The following is an 18997-nucleotide window of genomic DNA, read 5'->3' as shown; positions in this document are numbered from 1 at the left end:
ATGACATCATAAAACTGTACTCCTGTTGTGTTTGGTTTAATGAGTAACGTCCTCCTAAACGTGACATTCATTACTCCTTAAATGCACCAATTTTCAAGTCATTTAACAAGTATTTTGGCAATGGACAGAAAAAGACATTAGTTCCCTGCAGAATAAACCTTAATGTAACAGTATTTACAACATTTTATTAGTCAACCAGATCAACGTTACAGTACAAAAACATTTAACATACTGCCTCCTAAGCAGAACAACTGACTTATTTACATACTAGATTTATTTTATAGTATAAAGTTAACTGGCGAAGCCGAGGACTACCCTCAGAACTGAAGCCCACCTGAAACCAGCGTGTGACGAGACTTCTTCCACAGTGTTGTGCAGTCACAGTGTGGTCTTCATACCTCGTTTGATGTTTAACTGAGCTTGGAAATATTACTGATCCTGTTCTTGACTTCGCTGTGAGTTGTTTTGGCCGCGGTCTGGATCTTTGAGACGGAGGATGCGGATGATTTTGCTCTGTGGAAGTGAGCTGGGGAGAGAAAAAATCAACAAAGGTGACAACATGGACGTGACTCTGAGGCTATTTAGAAGCACACTGAAGTCGTACAAGCTTCACTTCTGACTTGCTTAATCCATCATAGCTCATTTACCAAGTCAATAAATCACATCTGGGTGGTCAAACTTTTTTGATATACAAATACACGACTGTTCAAAAGTTTGGGGTCACTTAGAAATGTCCTTATTTTTGAAAGAAAAGCAGTTTTTTTTTCAATGAAGATGACATCAAATGAATGATAAATCCAGTCTAGACATTGTTAATGTGGTAAATGACTATTCTAGCTGGAAACAGCTGATTTTTAATGGAATATCTCCATAGAGGTACAGAGGAACATTTCCAGCAACCATCACTCCAGATGCAGATGTTACCTCATGCTCTGTGGGGTGAGGAAAATGAACTGTCTGTAGCGCTGACCAGCAGCCACCTTTAGCATCATGTCCATGGATATCCTCCTGTTCACCATGTCCTAGTAGAACAAAACACCCCAAGACATTGTTATCTTTAAACAAAGGCCAGACCTAATGTCTACCTGTTGTTGATGACTATCTCAGTTTGCAATTTAGTGCGCCCATATCCAAACAGACTTAAAATGTCGATAAAACTGTTTCTTCTTACCATGTAAACATCAAACTCGTCAAGACAGCGGAACGGTGCCTCGGTGATAGCCCAGAGGGAGAGAACAAAACAAACAGTGGAGAACGAGCGCTCGCCTCCAGACAGGCAGCGCATGTCGCTCAAGTCAGCCTTGTTTCCTTGGCCTGGCTGCACCTGAACAGGACAGGACAAGAAAATATGTAAGAAATCTATGCTACGTGTGAGTTAAAATACTCTGTGGGTTACAGGAATTTTTGATGATTTGTTATTTTCATCAGGAAATATTAACCCTTTGAACTCCAAAACCCACTGGCATATATTAAAGCATGTCTTTTTTTGTCACCATTTATCATAGAAAGAAAATGGAAAAAAAAAACAAGAATCACTGCATTTTCACATTCGCAGCGGCTCTCAAACTAATCATGTGTGACTTCTGGTTTGGTTTCGTCTAGGGCAGAAACGATTCCTCGAGTTATTCGAGTAATTTGATTACTAAAATAGCTCGAGGCAAAATTCTTTGAATCGAGGCTTTGTTTAATTAACTACATACTAGACCCCAGGTCACTAATTGGACCCAGACTTCATTCTATATGGACCTGGACTGTCTCATAATGAGGGAAATCACTTTAATTTGTCGCCAAATCAATGTCACTGATTGAATATTCTCTGTAATAAATACTAATGAACTGATCAGTTTTCTTATTTGTGTTGTATCAGCTGCAGTGGCGGCAGTTTAAATGGACCAAACATAAAAAAAGATTTATGGGATTTCTGCATCACTAATTAAATACATGTGGGGTTCACACAGCTTTGAGTTTTAGTTGGATACACCTGTACTATACTATATATGTACAATACCCTGTACTGTACTATATATATGCACTATACACCTGTACTATACTATATGTATAATACTCCTGTGCTATACTGTATATGTATAATACTCCTGTACTATACTATATATGTACTATACACCACAGATGTCCACCAGTGTTCCACCAGGACGGTTATTTCTGTTGCACAGTGCTCACTTCCTCTTTTGACGCTGTAACGGCAAGCGTGGAATCCGATCACTCGATTAATCCCCAGAATAATCGATAGAATACTTGATTACTAAAATAATCGATAGCTGCAGCCCTAGTTTCATCAGAAAAAAAACAACGAAATCTAAAATCAAAATCAGGATATTTCATCAAAGCCACTTTGCTCTCCATGTGTCATTCACAGTAACCAGATGATGTAAAAAAAACTAAAAAAATCTGCACTTTGGGGAACAAACTAAAAATGTAATTAGTGAAATATTTATAGTATGTAGTTATTTTTTCCAGAGTGGCAACACATGTGGGCACTTGGAAAAATGTTATACATGTAGATTAGAGTTTTCTTTTTGTTTTTTCTGTAAAATGAATTATCAAAGCAATTTGTGTTTTCTTGTTAAATCATTTATTGCATTTTAAGTTAGTTATACTTTATAGATTTTTGAGTTCTCTCCACTTCTATCCATGGTGGCGCTGTTTTCACAAAGGTGCATGACTTTATATTGTGGTGCAAAAATGAGCCTACAGTGCGTAAATATGTGACAGGAGCAAAAAATACCCAGAAACTGCTTGGTATTCAGAGGAGAAAATCCTGCCAAGCAAAATGCCTTTCTGAGACTTAATTATGGTTTAAGTTTTTACATTTCTGAATATAAAACTTAAAACTGTGCTCACTGACTGATGAATAAAATGTTCTTACAGAGATGGAAAGGGTCTCATTCTTGTGGTCGAAGGTCATACTTCCACTGTAGCCTCTCTGGGCCAGCATGCTATCAAAGTAGTATTTACAGCGGGCCGAGAGGAACCTAAGACATCAAGAGAGACACAGAACAGGCGTCAGTCAGAATCCAGTACTTCTAGTAGTAGGGTTCCAGGGAAAGAAATAAAAATCACTTTACATGAGAGTTTTCTGTCACACTTTCATTGGCAGCACAACAATCAAGCTTCTGCACAGTAGGTGCATCGCTGCTTAACAAATGCAGTGAGCTGCAAGTTCACTACTTGCCTCCTGAGCTCAGCGTAAACCTGGAGTCTGTGGTTCATAACACTGTCCAGGCTTTTGATGAAGCTGTTGAGGTTCTTCATTTGCTGTGCCATGTTCTTGTAGTTCTCCAGAGCTTCATGGTACTGCCTGGATGTGAGGAAGACACAAGCAACGAAGATAAGAGAATAAACTGATCTTTGGTGTGGTGGCAACAATGCAGTTTGTCAAGTTCAATTAAAAAAAAAAAAACACACACACATGGCACGGCTTCATAGCGGCAACCGTGAAAAATCTGTCACACAATTCTTTTAATCAAACCAGCACTGGGGCGAAATTTTTCAACTTACTGTTTTTTTTGGCCTTTTTGTATTTATTATAGTGCACAGTAGAGCGAGACAGGAGATGTGGGGAGAAGAGTAGGGGAAAGACATGCAGCACATGATGATGGGTTCGAGTCCATGACCGCTGAGTCGGGACTATAGCCCTTGTTTATGGGTCGCCCACTCAACATGTTGAGCTGCAGGGGTGCCCTGGGAGAAATCTTTAAATACCATAAAATCTCTAAGATCCAACATTAACGGTTGTGCTCACGGTACTTTAGAAAATACGAAGAGCGCTGTGTTGCACATTCTATCTCATCGCTGTAAGACGTGTCTGATGTGTGTCATTGATGCACTTTTGCTTTCCAAATCCAAAACATGTTCTGTCTGGGGCTGCACAGTGGCTCAGTGGTTACCACTGTCACCGTGCAGCTAGAAGATCTCTGGTTCGTGTACCAGCTTAGGCCTGGGATCTTTCTGCATAGAGTTCTATATGATCTCCCTGTGCATGTGTGGGTTTCTCTGGATTATCCGGCTTCTTCCCACAGTCCAAAAACATGCTGAGGTTAACTGGTGATTCTAAATTGTCTGTAGGTGTGAATGTGAGTGTGATTGTTTGTCTCTATGTGTATCCCTGTGACAGACTGGTGACCTGTCCAGGTGTCTCCTGCCTTCACCCTAAGTCCGCTGGGATAGACTCCAGCCCCTCTGCGGCCCTAATGAGGATTAAGCGGTGTATAGATGATGGACGGATAGATGATGTTCTGTCTGTCGAAGCTACAGGCTCACTTGGTGTCTGAGGGCCAGAGCAGCTCCATGCAGCAACACACAGGTAAAGAACACTTAAAAGCATGATTACAGAAAATGTTTGCTGACCCCAAAATAACAAACTGTTTGCATGTCAAAGGCAGAAACATCCACAATCTGTCGGAACATCCAGTAAAAGTTCATGACATCCAGACAGAGAAATATGGACTGCTGTTTGTTTTTCATCCCTCATTAATCATGTACATTATGTCTGTTAACAGCCTGAACACGGAGTTATTTAAACAATACGAACACAGCAAATGAATAGAAGTTAATAATTCGCCAGCTGCTTATCTAACTGTGACTATGTTCATAATCTGAACAGTCGTTCAGGATTCCAGTTTCACTTTCAGAGCACAGAGCAGCAGGATTTAGTGATTTGGGTTGTATTCTATTTTCAGTTTTTCTGACTGAATCTTGGTGTTAGTGGCAGAAGTAGTACTTAAGCCATTTACTTCTCTAAAACTATTAAAATCACACAGTAAAAATACTGTCAAAGTTCTGCATTCACTTTATACTCAAAAGTGAAACATGTTTTTATTCTTTGAGCTAATATATGTTCAAAGTGGAGCTTTAATTCTAATATAACGCTGAACAGTTCATTGAAGCAAATTGCGTATTTTATTTTCTTATTAAAACCTGTGACCTGTCCACAGTGCACTGATGATCCCATCAACACAACAGTAGTGTCTACATAAATTGGAATTTATTAGAAAATCAAGCAATCTTTATTCAGTTCTTAATTTGTTAAGTATTTTTCCCCTTGATAGCGACACAAAGAAACAAAAGCAATCAAAAAGTACCGCATTGGATCAATAAGCAGTATCGATTAAAGTAGTAGTGCTGTTAGAATCTTAATGACACCCATTCCCATTTTTGAGCAATATCTAGGTAATTAAGATTTTTCCACCTAAAGGATTAATAAAGCTCTATTTTATCTTATTATTACACCGACATCAGATGCAAGAGTTTCAGTCACATACCTCACAACCTCCTCACGGTCCCCCTGCTGTTCCTGTTGGGTATTGATCTTAGCCTTCAGACGGTTGAGCTCACTGTCCAGACTTCTGGCTGTCCGACGAACCGTCATGCGTTCTGGACAGATCTCTGTTGCTTTAGCCACTGACGTCTGAACCACAGAGAGAAACAAAATATTAACTTATGATACAAAATGCAAGTAAAATGTAAGAATACATCGTCTCCACTATCCATAAACTGATAGTTATTCTACTCCTCAAATGTCAGCTCAGCGTGAAATTACTCCGCCAAGGAACGTGGTGGAGTTATGAGACGATCGGCGTTAGTTTGTCCGTCCATCTGTCTGTCTGTCAGCAACATTACTCAAAAAAAATGATCTGGATGAAATTTTCAGAGAAGGTCAGAAATGTCACAAGGACCAAGTGATTAGATTTTGGCAGTGATGCAGCTTATAGTCTGGATCCATGGATTTGTTAAAGATTTCTGTATCATTGTGAGATAGCGGCACCACATCACTGTAACTATGACAACAAGTGAAAACTACGTCAGCTGCCTGCTGATGATCACATGATTGTGATCCTACTACAAATCCACCACTGCAGACTTATCAGGACTTATCCATCGGAAATGATACAAGGAACAGTTGATTAAACTGTGGGGGTGTTTCTGAGTCCCATCAATTCTCGCCGCCCACTACATATTTAGATCACGTGATTCGGTATCTGTACATAACGTACACATGCATAACACACGCCTGTGCTCAGTGCAAGGTCATTGTGCTTGTGGGTACATCTATATTAAATGGACACACTCTATGTTGCAGTGATTTCTGATTATCAATAACTAATAAACAAATGTTGCATTTCTGACAATGCTATATGAGGGAATGGACAGCCTTGGCGGAGTACTGCGCTCTCTAAGTGCTTTTCTAGCTATTAAATGCAATTGGTTTTGTTTGAATTTTTAATGTCTATATTTAAGTGTTAACTTCACTGATGTGCTCTTGATTGTGTACTTTTTACTTCTGTAACGAACATCTGCGTAGATGTTTCTATAATGTCACCCCCTTAGAATACAACATTGCATACCTCAAGTTCCTGCTCTTTGCTTTTCATGTTGGCTTCAAGAGTCTTGATGTTGGTGAGATGAGAACTGCGTTTCTCGTCATAGTGCTTCTTGTGATGTTTGCACTTCATAACCTCCTGGTCAGTTTTACTCAGATCCTCCTAAAGTGGGCCAAAGTGAACAAGGACACAGCAAGTAACCACATGAACTTTACATCGTAGTGAGGGAATGGTGGCTGCTGTGAGCAACTCAGACTGCTCTGTACTTCTGTACAGCTGTTAATCCTCAACTGAGGCTAAAATGTGACCTCATTTTGTGCTCTGGAAAAACGGCATCCAGTGAAACATATAGCGACTCAGCCCAAACAGTTCTGCTTTATTCTAAATGTAAAACTACAGTGTGTCCTGACTTCAAAGGAAAAATAAATGCATACACTACAATTGAAAAGTTTGGGGTCACTTAGAAATGTCCTTATTTTTGAAAGAAAAGCAGTTTTTTTGTCAATGAAGTTAACATTAAAAGAATCACAAATCCAGTCTACATATTGTTAATGTGGTAAATGACTATTCTAGCTGGAATGATTTTTAATGGAATATCTCCATAGAGGTACAGAGGAACATTTCCAGCAACCATCACTCCTGTGTTCTAATGCTACATTGTGTTAGCTAATGGTGTTGAAAGGCTCATTGATGATTAGAAAACCCTTGTGCAATTACGTTAGCACCCCAAACTTTTGAATGGTAGCGTACATTTTTGAATTGAACTCCATTTTGCATTCTTGATAGCCCATTGCCCCCTACAATATGTATGCTATACTTACTACATACATGCTGTATACTTAAATTCAAACCCCGGAAGACAAACCTAGGATGTCACTTACTATCCAGCCCCTCACATGCTGAGTCTGTCTTACAGAACTACCTTGACTGAATCAGCCTCCTCAGCAATGGTGTTGATGTGCTCTTTGTGCTGCTTGTACTCCTGCTCTGCCTTCTCATACGAGGCCTTGAGCTCGGCCATCTGGGTCCGGGCCTCATCGCACTCAGCACGCTTGGATGCGATCTTAGTAACAATCTCCTGAAGATCCTCCTCCTGTGGTGAATTCGGGACACATTTATCATGAGGAGTGTGTGTGCTTGCTGTGTTCTGCATATATCTACTAGGATGAATACAAGTCAGGTATAGTGTATCTATTCATGCACAGGGGAGAACACGTGGATGTTTTGTACAAACCAGGGGCCTGAGGTCCTCTGACTGAGGCTCTTCCACATTCTGTAGGTCTGTCAGCTCCAGCTCTAACTTCATGGCCTTATCCTAGAGTAAACAGACAAACATCATAAACAAACTGATTCCGTATCAGAGAAGAAAGCCTTGAGAAATTTGATTTAGGAATCCATTCTGAATTTAGCTGCATTGTTTTTCTTGTTCCCACTAAAGATTAAGTGGTCTAACAATTTATTTAATTCAGCAACTTTCAAACAAGCATTAAAACCCTCATCTGACAGAAGTGAATACTGATTTTAAATGGGCAAAAGTGTTACCTTAGTAGACTTTTGTTCCATGTGGGTTCTTCTCAGCAGCCCGTCATTCTGTTTGATGTCTTCATCTAATCTCTTTGTGTGTTGTTGGAAGCGATTTGCCTGAGCCTCCTGGTTCTCCATCTCCCTCTGTATGTGTCTGAGAGGAAAGAGAGGAAACAGGAGAGCGGAAAATCATTAAGACCATATTCATATACACTACCATTCAAAAGTTTGGGGTCACCCAGATAATTCCATGTTTTCCATGAAAACTCACACTTTTATCCATGTGCTAACATAATAGCACAAGGGTTTTCTAATCATCAATGAGCCTTTCAACACCATTAGCTAACACAATGTAGCATTAGAACACAGGAGTGATGGTTGCTGGAAATGTTCCTCTGTACCTCTATGGAGATATTCCATTAAAAATCAGCTGTTTCCAGCTACAATAGTCATTTACCACATTAACAATGTCTACACTGGATTTCTGATTCATTTAATGTTATCTTCATTGAAAAAAACTGCTTCTCTTTAAAAAAATAAGGACAATTCTAAGTCACCCCAAACTTTTAAACGGCAGTGTATATCTGAATACCTAGAGCTAATTATTTCTAGCTTCTATACTGCTGTGATCACATGGTTCAAAAATACATGTGGGATTAATTTTTCCATATATTACAACACAAAGAAGTCAGCTGGACATTGTTTGTCAGACACCATTTCAATTTCAATTTTATTTATATAGCGCCAATTACAGTCAAATTGTCTCGAGACGCTTTACAGAACCCATATGCCTGAACGCCAGAGCAGGCTAAAAGGCACATACCTGATCTCCTCCTCAACATCTCCTGAGAGATAGTTGGCTCTGGTCTGCTCAGCCGTGTAGCTACGGTTATTGTAAATCTGATCTCCATCCTTAGAGAAGGCCTGGGTACAGTTTGCGGGAGGATGTGCGCCCTGCATCACTCTTCGAGCCTCAGCGCGATTCTACACACATGAGACAAAAACAAACTTCATGTCAGTATACTACACTGTCTCAACACTAAAACAGTGCTCAGAAGGCAAGATACATTAACAGGACACTTGTTTGTTTGCATACTTTTGGCAGTTTAGTACATTTTTTTATTTTTTTACTGTCAAATGTACAGTGAGGTAAAAGACCACATCAGACTGTTGTTGACTGAGTTTAGAAACATTTAAAAAACACAAGAAGTTATGACATGTCTGCACCATTTCAATTAAAGTGCATTTGTGGCACTGACTATACTATGTCCTTTGCACAAAAAGCCAGACATCCTTGGGTTGTGTCCCTTCAACTGAAGCACACATTCAAACACTTCAACAATTAAATTTGTGAAAATAGTTCACTTGTTGTCAAAATGGTTATGCCTTAAGTGTCTAGCAGAACATTGGTGGAATAGAAGGAAAATAGAAGCATCTTTACTAGTGGTGTCTACTGTATATGACAATACAGAAATCTGCCATGAACCATAAATGTTTTGACAAGTATATAATTTAAGATATGGACTGGCTGTATGAATCACAGTATCCTAAGATGAGTTCATGGAGGAACTTAAAGAGCTACACAGTTGATTTGTAGTCATGTGATTAGATAGCAAAAGTTCATTCAAAGAGTTAACGCAGCTGGTGTTTACCGTGATTCATCATGATAAAGTGTATATTCGTTATTACATCATACAAAAGACCTGTCGAATTCGTCTTGGCTGATAGTTCACATCAGTACAGTATAGTATCTTGTGCTACCAGAACTTTCTTGTGAAAAAATTGCTCTTTACCTTTATGAGCAGAATACTCTCTATACCCCTTTGATCAATCAGGCAGTTGGTAACAACAGGGTCCTCAATTTCTAGAGCTTGAAGTACAGAGGGGTAGTCAGGGTGATTCACAGCCCTGACACAGAAGATAAAACACAACACTACTGTTAAAGCAGCACTCCACAAAAAAAATAAATCTTTGCAATTCTTTTACTTCCACTTGTGCTTGACTTGAATTCATGTTTGTCAATATTTGGCTGAACTGCTAAAACGTATAATAGTAAGAGCATTCAGCATTCCTGCAGAATAACTCTTTTCTAACCATTTTTATGTTAACAGTATTGACAAAAACATGACAAAACATACAGTATTGTCATTCTGTTTGTTGCTTCCTCACAGCTCCTTTATGTCCATAAACAGTGAAAATACCTTGTTACTGGAATGTACTGTAAGTAACATTAATCTGATCCGCCCAGCACTATCATTCTTTAAGTAATGTTTTCCCAGGCAATGTGCTACAAAAACTGAGACAAAGATTTAATCATTTATTTTGCACATTTTAAAGATGGCCTCACCTCTTTCTTGTATCGTGGACCTGTCGGAGGAAATGGCTGGTAATGATGGATGGCCTGCGACTTCCTGGGAACATTTTGGCCATAAGACCTTGCAGCACCTTCTCGTCTTCATGGTTGTCACAAATGAAGGCCTGCAGCAGACCTTTAAGACATACTTCTACAGCCAAGGCCAGCTCTGGGTCCCTCAGGCTAATCAGGTAACCTGTTCAAGAGAAAGAAATATGAAAGGAGAAGGTAAGCTAGGAGCATTTTTGTCACATACGGTGCTTAATGGTTGGGATTTTGGCACAAATGGTAGAATGACAACCTAGGTGTAGCACTGCTCAGCCTTCGAGGAAAAGACAAACACATCACAATGCATATTTATCTTATACCACAAATCAAAGTGTACTGTAACTTGAGGTGTTAGATAATATTGCAGGATCTTACAATTCAAATGGCTGAAAGGGATTTAAGGATTGGATACTACAAATATTTTTCACTGTGCATAACTGGGTACCAAGTCCTACCAAGAGGTCCTCTGGGTCTTTGCTTGAACTGGCCCTTTCTGTGAGCTTCCTGGATGGCACTGAGCAAAGCAGGCATGTGCTCTCCAAAACGCCTTAGCCGATTGGAGCGACTGCTCTCCAGAGTCTGCAGGTTCCTTTTGTTGACGTCAATGGATCTCTGCAGCACACTATGCTCCCTCCTGAAGACACAAGGAGATGGGTGTTTCCATTATGTTAGAGGCTATCACTGTTTTAGTGAGTCCATTGCTGAGAAGACCAGACAGACAAATGCAGAATTCTGTTGTATTTACCAATCTGTAATCAGCAACAACAACAAAGCAGGAATAAGTGCTGGGTTTACATAGAACTATTGCCTAATTTGGAAATTATACTCTCTTCTTGTCCATAATTCTAGCTCATTTTTTTTTCCACTGGACCATTCTTGCAGTGAGGAATAGCAAAACAAGAAAAGCATTCAGAGAGCGCAGCACTCTGTCCAGGCTGTTCAATTCCCTCATATGGCATTGTCAGAAGTGCAGCATTTTGTTTTTAGAAATGCAACATTTTTTTATTAGAATGTGGCCATTTAGTACAGATGCACCCACAAATAAAATGACCTTGCACTGAGTACAGGCGTGTGTTATACATGTGTACGTTATGTACGGATACCGCTTCACCTAAATATGTAGCGGGCGGCGGGAACTGATGGGACTCAGAAACACCCCCACAATTTAATCAGTTGTTCCTTGTATCATTTCCAATGGATAAGTCCTGATAAATCTGCAGTGGTGGATTTGTAGTAGGATCACACTCATGTGATCGTCAGCAGGCAGCTGATGTAGTGTTCACTTGTTGTCATAGTTACAGTGACGCTATCTCGCAATGATACAGAAATCCGTGGATCCAGACTATAAGCCGCATCACTGCCAAAGTCTAATCACTTGGTCCTTGTGTCATTTCTGACCTTCCCTGAAAATTTCATTCATCCATTTTTGAGTAATGTTGTGAACAGACAGACAAACAGACCAACGCCGATCGGCACATTCCTTGGCGCAGTAATAAACTCTTTAAACTACCCTGGAAGCAACCATTATCTATGATGCAAACATGACAGATTTCCCTTGGGTGCAGAGCTTCAACATTCCTACCTTATCTTTCCTTGCTCTTCTTTGGCACGGGTGCTAGCGTGCTGATACTGGTCAATCTGCTGGCCTAGCGTGGAGACCTGATGCGTGAGGTTTTCCAGCTCAGCCTGGATCTGCTCCACACGTGCAGCCCTGGCCTGGCTCTCTGCTCCTGTTGTCTGACTGATGCTACAGGGAAGAAAAAGTGGAAGCACAGGAAAGACCACACAAATAATTACATTTTTCAGCCTTAATGCAATGCAGACGACATAGAAACAAGACAAGAGTGTACCTCAGCTTGAGATCTTTAATCCTAGAGGACAACTGAACTTTGTCCTTCTCCAGGTCTCTCAGGTTAGCTTTGCATCTGTGCACGGTGACCTAGAGTGCATATATAAGCGAAGAAAATTCAACTGAACATTCTGTTGAGTTGCACAACAGTCATTACAGCGTTAACACTAACTTTAAGCACCTGTGCACTGAATTGCATTAGACCACATGATGCAAGAGGAAATATGTTCTGCAACAGATTTCCTGATGATAGAAAGCAAAAACTCAGATCAGAGAGATTACAGTATGTGTGCATAGTGATAGCAACACAGCTCTGTGAGATGTGTTTCAATTCTTGATAAAACCTTCAGGCTTACCACAAGTATTTAACGCATAAACCATACTTAAAATACTTGCTGCAGAATATGAACATAATTGCTGCTACAGATAAGGCCTGGGCGATTAAACAATCAGTAGTTATAATAAACAGATATAATGAAAACTTAAAGTTTAGCTGCAGGAACAAACTCCAAGTGTGATTCCTCTCTGGCTCATAAACAGACTGTAATTCCTTGATGATGGAGTGTGCTACTTACTGTCCTCTACCCGTTGGCCTCTGAGAACATCTCCCGTAGCTAAGTAATATGAAAACTAAATTTTTCTGCTGTATCTTGCAGCCTGACTATATATACTGTTCTGGACTAGAAACCAAGCCTCATGCCAGTGAACACCATACTTTTGTAAAGCAGCTTACAGCTCTCCATAATTCCTTGGACTGCAGTTACTGCCTAAAATTATTTACTACTTAGACAAAAGTATATGCGCTGACTGACAGACATCTGCCTGAAAATGTGCTCATAGCTGCCTGAAGTCTGACCTCGGAGGCCTTGAAGAGGGTATTACGTCTCTGGGCCTCAGTCTTGAGCTCTGCACATTTAGGCTGGAGTTCCTGGACTTTCTGGGTGATCCCTTCCAACTGTTCCTGAATCTGCTTGTGCTTCTTTTCAGCTTCCGCCACCTTATTCTGAAAAATGACATAAAAACAGATCAGAGAAGCCAGGGGCTTAAATGCTAGAGGTTACAAGGTAGTCGCGTGCAGACAAACACAACATTAGAGTGTGGACTACCAAGCAGAAGTAGTAACTATAGAATTAAAGTTCAGAGATGATCATTCCCTGTGATTAGCATATGCATAATGTTAAATGATGTTTTACTGTAATTTCATAACACAGAAGAGCCATACCTTCCATTCATCCACCTTCTCATCATATTTTTCTGTGGAATGTGTGTCTGTCCGCAGCTTCTCCTTCATTGGTTCTAACTCCTTCTCCACCTCAGCCACCTGCAGCATTGAACACACACAATAAACACTTAAATGAATAACCCTTTAAGTAACTACAGCACTGAACTAGTGAGTGAAGAGATTTGGGAATTCCAAAAGGGAAAAAGTTATCTCACTAAAGCCCAAGCCATCTGCTTCTGCAGCTCCTCCACTTTGCTGTGCATTTCGTCGAGCGACGCCAGGCTCTTATAACGGTCCTCTTTCTCCAGGTACTTCCGCTTCAGGTCTTTCAAGCACTGAACAGTCACATAAACATGCGTGTTCATATAAAACTAAGTGTAAAAAAGACACCTGTAATATGCTAACTATGCAAATAAATTTCTGGTGAAAAACGCTATTAAAAAAAATACAGTCAGGCCCAAAATTATTCATACCCCTAGCAAATTATGACTTAAAGTTACTTTTCTTTGACCAGCAAGATTGTTATTGATTGGAAAAGACACAGGTGTTTCCCAAAAGACAAGATGATGTACAAGAGGCATCACTGTAGAAAAAAAATTACTCAGCTTTTATTTACATTTAAAAGTAACTTTAGGTCAAAATTTGCAAGGGGCCTGAATAATTTTGGGCTTGACTGTATCTATCTATCCATCATCTATACACTGCTTTATCCTCATTAGGGTTGCAGGGGGCTGGAGTCAATCCCAGCTGACTGAGGGTGAAGGCAGAGGACACCTGGACAGGTCACCAGTCTGTCACAGGGTTACATATAGAGACAAGCAATCACATTCACATTCACACCTACGGACAATTTAGAATCACCAATTAACCTCAGCATGTTTTTGGACTGTGGGAGGAAGCCGGAGGACCCGGAGAAACCCACACATGCACAGAGAGAACATGCAAACTCCATGCAGAAAGATCCCAGGTCCAGGTCAAGACGCAAACCAGGGATCTTCTAGCTGCAAAGCAACAGTGCTAACCACCAAGTCACTGCACAGCCCCTCAGAAAAATACTATATATTAAATATGATCATTCTACATCAATGACTACATATAAACATTTCTGTGAGACTAATCCATACTTCACTGTGTTGTCCAACTTTATCCTCTGTGACGTGCTTTGTGGTTTTGATGTACACAAAGTCCTCTCTCATCTGTTCCAGTTGAGTGGCTTTCATAAAAAACTGAGCAAGACAAAAAAAAATAAAGCACAAACTATTTACTAACATCAAGAGATAAAAGTGGATAAAACAACAGATGAATCCATATTCAAAGCAGTTGATTGTCTTCAGTCGTGCTAACTCAAGGTGGGAGTGGTGCTTCAAGCTAAGAGCTATGATAACATGCAGATTAATCCTCCAAACCCCAAGCAGCTTTTGGAAATGTGAGAGAAGCATTTAACATATTTTAATGTGGTGAATTGTCTGGCTGACGCCGCTGCATGACTAAACAATGTGATTACTTTCAACAAACCTTATACTTGTCCCCCTCTCCTTTTGAGTGCAGGAAATATTTGCTCATCTCCTGAGTGAGAACTGACACAGGATTATTGACCTTTAGAAGAAAACAGATTAATCAAGACCATTACAGTAACACAGGTTAATCGGCAGTATATCTCAATGAATTACGTGCCACCCGACATGGGGGGTAGACGTGTGAAATGATATCTCATACTTGAATATTGAAATTGTCCAGGATGGAAATGAGCTCTTCCTTTTTGGTTGAGACAATTTGACCTATAAGAGGAGAAAAAGTATGTTTATGTATACTTATCCATGCAGAAATATTGTAGCAACTACAGGAAGATTGTTTCTTTTTTATGGTTTTTAACGCTAAAAAATTTACTTTGGGAAAATCTACTGCATATGGTTAGACAAAGCTGTGAGACATAGGTCTCATAAAAAACAGAAAACAAGTAATCTGTAACCCTTCAAGGTCTTTACCTGATTTGCCCCTGAGTTTATAGGTTCTCAGCCCCTCACGTGTTATTCTCAGGTCTATCATAATAGCTGGACCATAGACTTCAGGTTTGTAAGCATCTCTTCCTTTGTTACGCAGGGTGATCGATACATCAGCAGAACTGAAATGACAGGAATGCATATTAAATCTACTGACCAAATGAATGTTTAAAAAATAAGTTACTCTTAGTAGGTACGATATGATTTCAGAGATCCCTACTATCTCAAGAATGTAAAGACAACAGACATCTCAATTTGTAGTGCTAGTAAACAAAGAAACCATCAGTTTTAAGTAGCCAGCTGGGGACTGGAAAAGCCAAAGAATTTCTGCCTAAACTGACAGGTCAAGGCCACAAAATTTATGATTTCTATCTGTCCATGAGAATGACTGTGTTTAAAAGCAACTGCAACCAGTCTGAAATACAGTCAGACAAAAAAGAATGTACAGTCAAGCCCGAAATCATTCACACCTCTAGCAAATTTTGGCATCATTGTGGAAAAAAAAAAAATTCTCAGCTTTTATTTACATTTAAAAGTAACTTTAAGCAAAAATTTGCGAGGGGTATGAATAATTTCGGGCTTGACTGTACATGACATGACGGTGAAATGCTTACCTTTCTCCTTCCTTCACAAAACCCTTGAGGGATGATCCTCTGTTTGTGGCCTGTGCATTCCCCCCCAAGGCAACTATCAGAGCTGTCAGAACGGCACTCTTTCCACCTGTCAGTGCACACAGCAAAGCATTTCAGACACTGTAATAATTAATCAAGTGTACGTGAGACAAGGCATACACAAAAACAGAGAGAATTCCAGCAAGAAAATGAATCTACAGTAAAAAGTCTGACTTAAGTTTCCATAAATATATGACTTAAGCTTAAAACATTCCATAAATGTAATAAGGCCAATAAATGCATTTACACAACTTAAATGTACTGATCAAATCAATTGAATATTGACATAAAGACACCGAGATGCTCGTATTAATGATAGTAATAATGGAGAAGCACATCCTAAACATACACTACGAAGAACCAGCACAAAGTCAGGGAAAAATAACTAGTTATTTGTTATGGATCTGTGTGAAGACCAAAATCAAACTACTACTTCATATTTCTTTAAACTTTAAAGTTATGCTCCTAGAGAAGCACTTATTCAGTTCATGCTTCGTAGTAGATAACACACCAGCTTCTATATGTATACCATAAATTAAAAACTAAGTAAATGATTAAACTTATTAAGCTCTTACTGTTTAACGTAGCCTGTATGTCATTTGTAAAGACAATTAGTAGAGATCGGGCTACATTTAAAATGTTATTTTAGAATTGCACTACTGTTTCCATTAAAACTGACCAAAAAAAAAGTAGAAAACATTTTCTTTTAGTGTCTGATAACAAAGAGTTTATGATGCCAATGATATAAGGCTGATTTATTTATATTCAAACAAGCGAACTAATATACACTACTGTTCAAAAGTTTGGGGTCACTCAGACAATTTCATGTTTTCCATGAAAACTTACACTTTTATTCATGTGCTAACATAACTGCACAAGGGTTTTCTAATCATCAATGAGCCTTTCAACACCATTAGCTAGCACAATGTAGCATTAGAACACAGGAGTGATGGTTGCTGGAAATGTTCCTCTGTACCTCTATGGAGATATTCCATTAACACTTAGATGCATAAGTGGGTAAAAATGACCTGGTGAGGTCGTTTTCTTGTAATGTCTTTGTAATGAAAAGTTTTTATCATTTCATTTTCCAGCTATTCCTCAAAAAAACTGCTTTTGATATCATTCCATTTAATTTTTTAGGTTACCTTTTATGCTTTAAAAGAAATTGTAATATTTGTACTACTACCCTAAGCTCTGTATCACTGATAATATCATACAAGAGGTGATGCACAAACTTGGAGGGACGGAGAGCAGCAACAGTTAGAGGAAAAGAGGGAAAAATGTCAACAAAATGGATGTTGACATTCTTCTATTGCTGCTGTGTGTAATATTCTTCTTTTTCAATGCTCAAAATGTTCCAAATCTGTTATACAGTAAAAAAGAAACATATTTCAAAACATGAAATCATTCTTGTGTGGATAAAAATATAATAAAAAAAAAACAAATGACAAATGACTGAATGATTATTCTTAACCAAAAAAACAAAAATAGCATAAAAAGACATTCTTATATGGGTTGTTTTTGACCCACTTATGGAAGAATGTAGGGTCCAATCACTCGTGCATCTAAGGGTTAAAAATCAGTTGTTTCCAGCTAGAATAGTCATTTACCAGACTATACTGGATTTCTGATTAATTTCATGCTATCTTCATTGAAAAAAAATACTTTTGTATAGGACATTTCTAAGTGACCCCAAACTTTCGAACAGTAGTGTATGATCATGGAATAACAAGACGTAGAACTTCTGGAGAAAATGTCAAAAGATAATGTTCCAGTTGTGTTAAATATGGTAACAGTCCTAGAATAATAAGTAAAAAATGCAGTCTGAAATCTAGTCTGAAACAAAGGCCACTGAGAACATTAGAATGCTTGGTTATCACAAATGTACTGCATCAGTTCCCACAGTGGCACAGGGAGATATTAAGTGTTTTGCTACGATTTAAGCGGTTGCACTTACTTCCATTGTTGCCGACAACAAAGTTGACATTGGAACCGAAAGCAAATGGGCCAAGGAGCGAGTGGCACATGAAGTTCTTCAGTGTGATGCTTTCCACAATCCCTGCATCGCTCACCACATCGCTGGTGCACTGTAACTAAACACAGGTGATTTATGTCACTCACTGCAACACATTATGCATTTGACTTGGAACAAGTATCCACCACAGAAGCTTCTCATCGTTCTTATTCTCAGAGATGTAAGAGGAAAAAACAGATGTCATGCATCTTGCAGAGACAAACACTACAACGATTTATAGCGTGACAGTGACAGCACAGACCTGTCTAGTCAGACTGACGTCTTCCTGGTCGTTGTCAGCAACATTTTCATCATCCTCTCCATCCTCCTCCACCTCCTCCTGCTCGGGTCTGCTTCGTTTGCTGGGGTGTTCATTGGCAGAGCTGCTTCTCCTTTTAGACATCTCGACCACCAGGTCTTACTCTGAGCGGAGAAACGAAACTGAAAGAAAGCACCAGAGTCGCAAACAAAGAGTCAAATTCTGAAGTTGAACTTTGAACAGCCACAGCCCATCGAAATGCTAGCAAGTTCGCTGTGTCATTTTCGCAAACGTTAACGTGATGAGTACTTTAAAAGTGGAAAAAGGCTAAAGGACGACATCAACGACACCCGGACGTTAGTTAACTTTACATAATGTTAGCCGTTACAGTATTAGCTTGGTTGGCTAACGAAGGCTACGAGCTAAACATAAAGTCAACGACTACCTAACTAGACAGCAGCTTTGTCCTTGTTGGTTTTGCGTCTTTACTAGAAACAGAAGGGACAGGGATGATAACTTGTGGTCTGCTTTGCTTACCTCGCTCGCAGGAGCCGCAGACAACACATACAACTGACGGGAAGGACCACCAGACCGGTTGTCGAATTCGCGCTCACTAGTCCCAGAGAAATCTCGCGTGAATTAACGAGATTTTTTGTAAACATTTTTTTTCTTGGCAGCCTTTGGCAAACAGCTGTAGGAAGCATAAACATCACAAC

At 39.5% G+C, this 18997-nt stretch overlaps 1 protein-coding gene across 2 annotated transcripts; it reads right to left on the bottom strand.

Annotated features, from left to right (window-relative positions):
• Positions 1 to 20: 20 nt before the first annotated feature.
• On the bottom strand, positions 21 to 18958 carry si:dkey-119f1.1 (Structural maintenance of chromosomes protein 6-like). 2 transcript variants are annotated; one of them, XM_023296913.3, is made up of 27 exons: positions 18819 to 18958; positions 18285 to 18463; positions 17966 to 18101; positions 15952 to 16057; positions 15323 to 15459; positions 15054 to 15115; positions 14853 to 14933; positions 14462 to 14563; positions 13553 to 13672; positions 13338 to 13436; positions 12972 to 13118; positions 12117 to 12205; positions 11849 to 12013; positions 10722 to 10900; positions 10213 to 10414; positions 9659 to 9773; positions 8689 to 8849; positions 7884 to 8019; positions 7576 to 7656; positions 7264 to 7434; positions 6366 to 6503; positions 5283 to 5428; positions 3194 to 3319; positions 2888 to 2993; positions 1172 to 1324; positions 925 to 1022; positions 21 to 526 (listed from the first exon to the last, which is right to left on the bottom strand). In XM_023296913.3, the coding sequence occupies exons 2-27, from the start codon at positions 18423 to 18425 to the stop codon at positions 430 to 432; spliced, it is 3294 nt and encodes a 1097-aa protein (XP_023152681.2). In that variant the 5' UTR covers positions 18426 to 18463; positions 18819 to 18958; the 3' UTR covers positions 21 to 429. The 2 variants fall into 2 exon arrangements, with proteins under 2 accessions (XP_023152681.2, XP_054872030.1); XM_055016055.1 differs by having other exon boundaries at positions 18303 to 18463.
• Positions 18959 to 18997: the final 39 nt, after the last annotated feature.

Source organism: Amphiprion ocellaris, chromosome 12 (assembly GCF_022539595.1).
Source record: "Amphiprion ocellaris isolate individual 3 ecotype Okinawa chromosome 12, ASM2253959v1, whole genome shotgun sequence".
NCBI lineage: Eukaryota > Metazoa > Chordata > Actinopteri > Pomacentridae > Amphiprion > Amphiprion ocellaris.
The sequence above is the reverse complement of the archived record's forward strand: the minus strand, read 5'-3'. Positions and strand labels throughout refer to the sequence as shown.